This window comes from Trachurus trachurus (genome assembly GCF_905171665.1).
Source record: "Trachurus trachurus genome assembly, chromosome: 9".
Classification (NCBI taxonomy): Eukaryota; Metazoa; Chordata; class Actinopteri; order Carangiformes; family Carangidae; genus Trachurus; species Trachurus trachurus.
Window position 1 is genome coordinate 9,002,738 of NC_139895.1, and position 10,960 is coordinate 9,013,697.

The following is a 10,960-nucleotide window of genomic DNA, read 5'->3' on the forward strand; positions in this document are numbered from 1 at the left end:
GATGAATCTTCAGTAAATCTCAGACTTCCTCCTGTTCAATAAAAACGACTCAGACTGTTGTTGTTCCTTTTACATAAGGATAGTTTATTGTTTGAGATTCACGACAGGCTTGAAAATAAATACAACAGTTCTGTGCATGTGTCAGGGACAGCGTTCACCTGCAGAGGAAAATACAACATGTTAATAAAAAAAAATATTATGTAAGATTATGTGTAACTTAGCAGTTGAAGCGTATTTTTCTAAAATGTTCAGATGTGTGTGTGTGTGATGGAGTTTCTCACCTTCTGTCGGCATCTGACTCGGAGTTCAGGAACAGCTCCACGTATCTTTCTCCTGCAAAACAGATTATATTATATTACTAGATTATAGAATATTTAATGATAGTTAACATTACAATATTCCCCAACATTTTATTTTGGTCAATTCTGCTCATACAATTATAGAATTATGAATTATTAAAAAAAAAAATACAAAAATAAAATGCAATATCCTATTCCTACTACTCATAATAATGAAATTATTGTGTATTATGATATTTAGGTTGAATTGTACTGAGATATAAAATTCTGGACATTGCCCAAGTCTATAAAAATGAAAACAATTAGTTAAAGCTTTAACCAACGCTGCATAATCTTTTCAATTTGGTATTTAAAGAATGTGAAATATTTATAATCTGAAAACTGGACCTGTGTCAAACTGCACATGGCTCAATAGAAACATGGATCTATTTGGTGATTGTTAAAACTCCTGTTGAGATTATTAAAGGACTCAGTGTGAGGATGTAAATATCTAAAACCTTTAGAGCAGTTTTATATATTCAAATCCCTGAGCTGATACTGAATAACATATGTATAATACACCTGTCTATCTGTATGTTTGTCTGTAATATAAATGTCCGACTGTCTCACCTATGTACATTCTGTCTTTGGACATGGCGGCCACGGCGTCCTGGTGGCAGCTGAAGTAAACGTCGGCCTCTCCGCTCGGCCTCCCGTCGGGACCGCACTCGATCAGGATCTTGGACACGACCAGAGGAGAGAAGAACTGCAGCGGAAGAGGAAAAAACAACAAATATTATAGAAACACATCTCATGATGAAACAGCAAAATAAACATCATCTTCATCTAATCATCTTCACCTTCACGATGTCTTCTCCAGACAGCTGGAACGGTAAACCTCTGATGTGGATGTAGTGGTGCAGGGCGGCCGAGCTCGGACTGGCTCCTGAAATAAAGTTAAATTAAAATAAATGCATTTAAAGATCTAATAACTTTACCACTGTTATATTTACAGTAACTTGTTCTTTATTTTATTTCCATAACTTATTTTTTTCATTCATAAAAATAGTTTTATTTACATATTTTCTATGTTTCCCATTTATATTCTTTTATCCAGCTTTTATCCGTCACAAACTGACTCTGGTCTCCCACTGATACGAGGCGAAGGTAAAAACTTGATTTATTTATCTTTAATTATTACATATTTTCTATGTTTCCCATTTATATTCTTGTATAGACTAAGAACATTTTATGTAAATATATTTATTTTGTATGTGTCTGCATCTTCTCTATCTTCTGTTTTCTTGGAGCAGCTGTAACATGATGTAATTTCTCTGATTTATGATTATTTGGATTCATCTTTATCATCAAATCAGTTTTTTTCTTTTGTTTTTTTTACTAAATGTCACTGAAAATTACAGTAAAGTAAAAACATCAGTTTGAAACCAAAAATAGATAGTGATTATCCATCACAACCTGACTCTGGTCTCCCACTGATACGAGGTGAAGGTAAAAACTTCATTTATTTATCTTTAATTATTTCATAACGAGCTGTGAAACGCTGCTCACCCGTCCTGCTGTTGGTCTGCGGTGGTTTGACGCTGCTGCTGCTGCTGCTGCTGCTGTTTGTTGGCTGAGCGTTGGTCTGAGGCGGAGCTGAACTCGGCGTTCTCCTCCAGCTGGAGATGATCTCACTGCTTCTGCTGGGAAACACCTCGATGTACCTGCAGGTCACACACGGAATAAGAATTTGTAGAAAAACTATTCATCCATCAAAACTCAACAATTAAATATTGTAAAATTGGTTTAGAAAACAACATAAATGACGAAGTTAATCGAAAGAAAAAGGAAAAGAAGGAGTTAAAAAGGGATAGTTCAACATTTTTGGCAAATTGGTCCATTGCCATAATCCCTATAGTCATAGCAGTAGGTTCGTTACCTATAATTGTCGGTGCAAGCTATTTTTAGAACAGTGGAGCAGAGCCGCGAGCTGCTCAGAGCTACGCTACGGAGGCTCATGGGATTTCTTGGTTTCCCTCTAAAACAACTCCACCAGAGCGTTTTGGAGTTGTTGGATTGTGTATTTGATGAGTTTGATGAGGGAAACCAAGAAATGGGCCAATTTGCCAAAATGTTGAACTATCCCTTTAAAGAGCCAGTGACTTGAGTCCTACCTGTTCCCCATCACGTCTCTGTCTCTCTTCAGAGCCTCGTCAGCCGATTCCTGGGAGGAAAACTGCACGAAGGCCTCACCAGACCTCCGCCCTCTGTGGTCGGTGACGAAGGTGATCCCGCTCTCTACGATACTCAAACCTGAAAGAAACAAACAAACAAAAAAAAACAAGGCAAAGATTTTATATTCACTCTTCTATTCTTTTAATGCTCTGTCTCTTTTTAATAACATGCAGCACACATGGAGGAAGAGGAGGAGGAAGAGGCGAATGAGGAGGAGGAGGGAGAGAGAGAAGAGGAGGAGGAGGACGAGGAGAAAGAGAAAGGAGAAGAAGGGAGGAGGAGAGAGGAGGGGGAGGAGGAGAATGAAGAGAAGGAGGAGGGGGAGGGGAGAAGGAGGAGAGAATGAAGAGGAGGAGAAGGAGGAGGAGAATGAAGAGGAGGAGGAGAGAGGAGAAGAAGGGAGAGAATGAGGAGGAGAGAGGAGGGAGAGGAGTAGAATGAAGAGGAGAAGGAGGAGGAGAATGAAGAGGAGAAAGAACAGGAGGAGGAGAGAGGAGGGAGATAATGAGGAGGAGGAGAATTAAGAGGAGGAGAAGAGAGGAAGGAGATGGAGAGAGAATGAAGAGGAGGAGGAGAAAGAAGAGAGGAGGGAGATGGAGGAGAATGAAGAGGAGGAGTAGAGAGGAGGGAGAGAGAGAATGAAGAGGAGGAGGAGAAAGAAGAGGAGGAGGAGAGAGGAGGGAGAGTGAGAGAATGAAGAGAAGAAGAGAGGAAGCAGATGGAGAGAGAATGAAGAGGAGGAGGAGAAAGAAGAGGAGGAGAAGAGAGGAGGGAGATGGAGGAGAATGAAGAGGAGGAGTAGAGAGGAGGGAGAGAGAGAATGAAGAGGAGGAGGAGAAAGAAGAGGAGGAGAAGAGAGGAGGGAGATGGAGAGAGAATGAAGAGAAGGAGAAAGAAGAGGAGGAGAAGAGAGGAGGGAGAGAGAGAATGAAGAGGAGGAGTGTGAGGTCTCTACCAGAGAAGAAGTGTGCGACGTCGGCCTCGCTGCAGGTGAAGGGGAGACCTCGGAGTCGGACCACTCCGGTGTAGGCTGGAGCCTGGAGCGCCTTCTTCAGGATGGACTCAGCGTCGCTGTTGGTTACCTCAAACACTGCACACACACACACACACACAGACACACACAGACACACACACACACACACACACACACACACAGACACACACACACACACACACACACACACACACACACACACACACACACACACACACACACACACACACACACACACACACACACACACACACACACACACACACACACACACGGTCACAGGTTTAGTGAGGCCAACACACTGAACCACAGACACACTAGAGTGCTGCTGATTCAGAAAACATCTTGGTAAATCATCACGTTAAACTTTTTAAGTTATTATAAATACTGATTGTCTTTTTGTCTTTGCGTGTGTTGCAGAGCATTGAACCCTCAGGGCCACCGTAGTTTTGAGTCTTAATAGAGGGTATGCACATGACGTCACGGTACTCGGAAGTCGCTGTGGAACGTCCACTGAGTGGCAAAAAGACGAGTGGCAGAGCCGCCAAAGTTTAAAAACGACGCAGTAACGAAGCGATTTCCTCCGAGCCCACACAAGTCTGACATGTCTAGCTTTGCCAGCATGTAAAGCAGCATGACCTAACAGAGCTGCTAAAAATCTTGAGGATACGTCTCACTTTGACCGAGTTACATTCAAGAACCTGTTCTCAATGACGGAAAGTAAGTTCACTGGAGCGGTCATTTTTTTCGATCGATCAGCTGTGTTTACAGTTTCAGGTGTCGTAGTTATGATGTTTAGATAAATTAGTCCTCTAACACATCCTACAGTTTGACTGGTCAGAGTTTTTCAGAATAAAAGCAGCTCGTGTTTAAGCGTCGGGAGTCACTGTCAGGACGACAGTAACAGCTGTAATCTCGTCCTTCTGCACAGTAACACTGAGCCTGTCAGTCACTCTGCAGGTGCCGCGGTCACACTGCGTGTTACAGGATTGTCAGTGTCCGTGGAGCAGACAGTTTTGGGGAGCTGGTTGTCGATTCCTTTTGAGATATAATATATTTTATCCAGTTTATGAGTCCACCGCTATCCGCCAGCATGTTGAGGGAGGTTTGTTTTGCCACTCAGTCCGATCGAACCGAGGGCAACGTGACGTAAACGCATACCCTCATACTTCCTTGACAAATTACAATTCTGATTCGGCTCTTGCATTTATTTTATAGTCAACATGTGACTGCACATTTTTGTTTTGCAACTGAATGTGAAATTACTCACAAACATGTGGAGTCTCATATTAAAAAGTGATAAAACAGGTAATATCATTCTTCATCAATCTGTTTTTTCCATGTTCATGTTTCTTGTGTCGGTCTGAATGAATGAATGAACATGGACGTTTATGGATTTGTGACTGACTGATAAGGAGACGAACCTTCGACGTATCTGGGGCCGAGGTACTGTCGGTGCTTCTCCAGAGCTTTGCCCACGTCGGCCTCGTGCTCCATCTCGATGAAGGCTCGGCCCGACGACCGGCCCAGTCTGTCCACGGTCAGGTGGATCCCCTTCACCCCGTCACGAATCCTGCACTCTGCAACACAACCACCACAACCGGGACAAGGAGTCAGTGAAGCCTTTCTTCTTTTAGTTTCTTTTCAACACAAAGTAGTAATCATATTGATGAAAAACACTTGGTGAATGGATGTCATTAATTGTGAGTGTCTTGTACATTACACACAACAAAGGAGGAAGATCTGTGCAGGTTTCTACAATGTGATTTGTTCTTTGGATCTCATCTAGAAATGATCAATGATAAATCTAGAGACAATTTCTCATCTATAATGAATGTATTACTCTGCATGACCCGTCAGTTTATTGTGAATTGCTGTTTTGTGTTGATTATTTGAGTTACAACTCACTCATTTGTGTTGGTATCAATAAAGTAGATAGATAGATAGATAGATAGATAGATAGATAGATAGATAGATAGATAGATAGATAGATAGATAGATAGATAGATAGATAGATAGATAGATAGATAGATAGATAGATAGATATGAGAATCGGAGAAATAGCGAGAGGGTGAGAGAAAGAGTGACAGAGAAATGGAGTGAGAGCATTAAATATATGGAAAGAAAGAGAAATAGAGAGTTGAAGTTTTGGTAGATGGACAAATAGATCATGAAAGAAAGAAAGAAAGATAGATAGATAGATAGATAGATAGATAGATAGATAGATAGATAGATAGATAGATAGATAGATAGATAGATAGATAGATAGATAGATAGATAGATAGATAGATAGATAGATAGATATGAGAGTCGGAGAAATGGAGTGAGAGCATGAAATATATGGAGAGAAAGAGAAATAGAGTGATAAAGTTTTGGTATAGAATAGATGGACAAATAGATCAAGAAAGAAAGAGATAGATGATTAGATGGATAGATAGATGGATAGATAGATAGATAGATAGATAGATAGATAGATAGATAGATAGATAGATAGATAGATAGATAGATAGATAGATAGATAGATAGACTCAGAAAGAAAGAAAAAAAGAAAGAAAGAGGTAAATAGATAGAGGTTTGGATGTTTGGATGGATGGATGGATGGATGGATGGATGGATGGATGGATGGCCTCAGACCTGAGAAGAACTGCAGCAGGTCCTGGGCCGTGCAGGACCACGGGAGTCCCTTCACCTGGACGATGTAAACCTCCTTCTTCTGCGGCTCCGAGTCCGCCTGGTAGGCCGGCAGAGGCGGGTACTCGTCCTCACACGGAGCCCCGGCCTGGAGGACACGGTGGTGGAGGAGAGAGAGAGAGAGAGAGGACACAATGTCAACTTCAAACTTCATTTAGGCTATTTGTATAGCACCTTTCATACATATAAAAATGCAACACAAAGTGCTTTACAGTGTTAAAAGACCCGACCCCCCCCCCACACACACACACACACACACACATTAAAGGGGACATATTATGCTCATTTCTGCTTCTTGACATGGTACCTTGATGTCTGAAAGTAATGTAAATAACATGCTTTGGTCAGAAAAAACAAAAGATTGAGCACAGATGGGTTTTCTACACACCAGTTTCACGGCCCTGCTCTAAACGGTCGGTTAAGAATCTTCGCTCTGGTACCTGAGGTAACCATGGTAACCATGGGAGCGAGGGCTTGAATATTCACATCACCCGGCTTGTGATGTAATAAGCCGGGTGAAATTAAAACGGCTCGTGAAGAGACACATTTTCTGACTATGGCAGTTTACAAAATGTTGACGTAGTTGCACTCTGGATACGCAAATACACATACTAAAGCAATGAAAAAGTGAGTTTTGCATAATATGTCCCCTTTAAGAGTATATGTTATACATAGGGATGATATGGCTGTATGGCCGGCCATCCATCCATACATCCATCCATCCATACATACATCCATCCATCCTTCCAAACAAACATCAATCTACCTCTTTCTATCTATCTATCTATCTATCTATCTATCTATCTATCTATCTATCTATCTATCTATCTATCTATCTATCTATCTATCTATCTATCTATCTATCCATCCATCCATCCATCCATCCATCCATCCATCCATCCATCCAAACATCCATCCATCCAAACATCAATCTATCTACCTCTTTCTTTCTTTCTTTTCTGTCTTTCTTTCTTTCTTTCTGAGTCTATCTATCTATCTATCTATCTATCTATCTATCTATCTATCTATCTATCTATCTATCTATCTATCTATCTATCCATCTCAACAACACTGAGCTCCCATCCCATCCTGTCTCTGTCAGGCCTGAGTGACTCATCACCTGTGTGTGTCTGTCTGTGTGGGACTCACCTTCGTACAGAGGCTGAGCTGGCAGCCGGTCACCGCGCACCGAGGCCGGCTCAGTCTCTGCAGCTGCACACCGGTGCAGCTCCAGCTCCAGGTCCGGTGCGGCTGCTGGATGAAGCGGGACCGCGATGATGATGACAACGCGCCGCCGCCGGCTCTTCTTGTTGCTGTGACGCCTCCCGGTGCCGTGGTTGTTACCTGCCTGACTGCGGAGACACAGCAGCGCCGCAGCAGCAGAGTCAACACGGACCGGCCGCTGTGACTGGCCGCCATGTTGGCTCCACGGGCGCGTTTAGAGTATAAATTTAGAGAGGTAAATTATTGTTTTTTTTTCTTTTTCCTCAGTTAGTTTCCCTCTGTGACAGTTTTAACGTGAGGTCAGGAAGCAGACGGGACTCACGTGGGTCAGTCAAGGGCAGGATTCAGACACTTCCGTAAACTTAGCGCCACATCCGGTTACTGCTATTTCAAATTAAAAGCCCAAATATCAAACTAGTAGCTAACACAACACGTTCAATTCAATTTATCTCCAAACAAAACAAATAAATACTATAAAACATTTTAAATACTGTATTCTTTTAATATAAAATAACATATAATCCACAACTACATTTTAAGATTATTTATTAGCCTATTATTAATATTATGAAGTAACATCTATAGATTTTCATTATGGCAAAAACAGTAACAGTTCCAATTGTTTACAAAATAATAGAACATATAAAAAAGAAAGGAAGGAAATAATGAAATATGAAGGCAATGTAGGCTATGACACAGTATGATATGGTTATTTACATATGTTTTAACTGCCATTTAAATTCTTGACATTTAAAAACAAATGATATGGGGGGGGGGGGCTAATATTATCATTTTGGCATTAATTAGGCACAAATGTACATGTAGAAATAAATAACTTCTTTCTTTCTCTTTTTTCTTTTAAGTATAAAGCAATAAGGTGGCATTTTTGTTATGGTTATCTTCTACTGTTCACTTTTAGAAAACATTCAAGCAAAAAAAAGAGTCATTGAAAACCTTAGGTAAGGTAAACTTAATCACATTTTATTGATTAAAACTCTATTCATTTATCCAAAACTCATTTAAAAAAATGCACATCTGCTTCTTTGATAAGTATAGTCACTTACTTTTAATTTGGAGGCCACGCAGGATGTGATGTTGGTGCAGATTCCTGCAAACTTGATGCAAATTTTCTCCATCAAGTACTTCCCATCTCACTCTCTCACTTTGCTCTTTTCATGATGTTTCTTGTCCACTGCCACCTAGAGGTCAGGAGGACATAACATTATGTCATATAATAATAACAGAACAGTTTCCATTCGCCTCCAACTCCTCCAGTCACTCAGAGGGAATTTAATTGAGATTCTGATGCAGTTTTAGCACAGAGATGTGTATCAGGAAAAACTCATTTAGATAATGTTGCACCCTCTAAAACTAAAGCCACAACCGCCCATTTGTAAGTTGGATTTGGTTTCAGCTGCGGCAGAGAAGAAGACAGTTTAATTAGGTCGGATTCTGAATAGATAAGATAAATTTAAATTTTAATCATGTCCATGGGGGAGAAAATATGTGATTACGACGGCACAAAACTGGATATTTTCCCAGAGAGGAATATGACATTTGCAGTCACGTTAAACAAGATGTGAATGTAGTTTCATAGCCAAACTGTGATGTGTTATATAATTCATGTTCACATATTGGGCTAAAGTGTGAGAACTAATCTGCCAAATATTTTCTTAATTAAACATTTTTGTCCATAAAGTGTCAGGAAATTGGGGAAAATATCGTCATAACTCCACAGATAAGACAGTTATATGAGTCTGAATACTGGAGACATGGAGTTCACAGTGATTAAATTATTGATTGAATGTGTAAAATGAATATGAATATGTCAAATCACTTGTTTAATCTAAAGTACAATCCAAAGTGTACATGTATTTAATTCACAACAAAGAGACAAGCAGAAAATACACAGATTTCAGAAGGTGATTCATCCATTATCAAACACCTGTGGCTCAGCAGGTCGAGCAGGTCGTCCAGGTCATTTATTGTCAGACCAGTGTCATGGCTCCTTGGCTAACTGCCAAAGGTGTGTTAAGATGTGTGAATAAGACTGTTATTATAAAACACTTCAATACTGTTCAGCTCTTAGACGCAGATAATTAAAAAGGGAGAGTCAGTGTGTGTTGGGAGTGGCCGAGTGTGTTGGGTGTTTTTGATGTGAAAACAATGAAAAGGAAACAAAAAAACACAAAGCAGAGAGGTGAAGGATGAGGAAAACGTTGCTGCCACTGCTGCTGTTGCTCTCTCCGTGCATGCATCATAGGGACACCGGGCTCAGACGTGTCCCATGCCACTGATTTAACTTCTAATTGGTCTGCAGCCTTGGAGACACAAAGACAGAGCAACAGTCAACACTTTCAAAACTTCAAAACTTTACACAGGTGATCTGCAGACTGTCTGGTTTCATTTTTCCATTGGTTCATCCACTAGAGAAATATCATGTTTGTGTTGTGTTCTTCTATAGGTTTGGTCCACAACACTGCAGGAAAACAAAGTTTGTCATTCTTCATTAGAGGCTTTGGACCTTTTTCTAGTTATTATTGTTCATTTTATTTAGCCTACATTTTCCAAGAGTTTAGCTACTGCAGTGCTGCACTGAGGCTTTTCAGAATCAGAATCAGAAATGTTTTTTATTGCCAAGAGCAGTAAATAGTTTAGCACAAGGAAGGAACTTGTCATGGTGTCAGGTGCAAACATAAAGGTACCCAAAAAAATAGTTAGGTAGGGATAAATAAAAAAAAGAATAAAAAAAAAATACTTTACTGCAAAAAAATATGCACATACAATTTATTTTGAATAATAAAAGTTATTTATTGTAAACTGTTGTGCCTGGGGGTAGGAAGTGTCATGTTACTAAATATGTGTTTCTATAAACATGAGGAATATATATATATTTTTTACTCCTATTTCCTGTCCTTCCTTGTGATTCTGAGATTCTGGTTAAAAACCTGTGCAATCTACGGATTGCATTGATATAAAGTGATTCTGCAGCATGACAGGGGGACTGAAGCTGCACCAACCTGCAACAGATGGTCTGCCCCCCCTCCCCAACATCATGCAGTGCAGTCAGTCTGGGATCATCTGAGGAGACACTGAGACAAACTACTGTAATCTGCCAAAAAATACATGAAAACCTGGTGAACAGAGGATAAGTGGTGATTTGATTTGTTTTCATATTCATATTTACAACCATTTTAAGGGGGGAGGGTGGATTGATGTATAAATAAAAACTGATTTACCTCTCATATCACTCTTACTTCCCGTTTAGTGCTTTAATAAAGTCTTTGCACAGGGGTTGTTACTGTGCAAACTAGTGGGAGTGGGAGGGTGCTGCTAGTACCTGAACGCATCACTGCTGGATGCAAAATAGGTAAAGTAGTAAATAAATGAGTTTGAGTTTGAGGGGGGGTGAAAAGGAAAAAAAGAAAGAGAGAGAGAGGAAAGGGAAGGGGGAAAAAAAGAAAACAGCAGATCACATGACCGCCTCCGTTATTTCCTGCAGCAGCAGCAGCAGCTACCTCTCCGCCGCTCGCTCCTG

At 40.4% G+C, this 10,960-nt stretch overlaps 1 protein-coding gene across 1 annotated transcript; it reads right to left on the reverse strand.

Annotated features, from left to right (window-relative positions):
* Window positions 1-74: 74 nt before the first annotated feature.
* On the reverse strand, window positions 75-7,730 carry grsf1 (G-rich RNA sequence binding factor 1). The gene is made up of 10 exons (XM_083979736.1): window positions 7,348-7,730; window positions 6,142-6,286; window positions 4,932-5,087; window positions 3,469-3,603; window positions 2,453-2,591; window positions 1,848-2,002; window positions 1,139-1,224; window positions 909-1,044; window positions 282-333; window positions 75-158 (listed from the first exon to the last, which is right to left on the reverse strand). Exons 1-10 carry the CDS (start codon window positions 7,615-7,617, stop codon window positions 155-157), a joined length of 1,278 nt encoding a protein of 425 aa, XP_083835862.1. The 5' UTR covers window positions 7,618-7,730; the 3' UTR covers window positions 75-154.
* Between the last annotated feature and the right edge of the window lie 3,230 nt (window positions 7,731-10,960).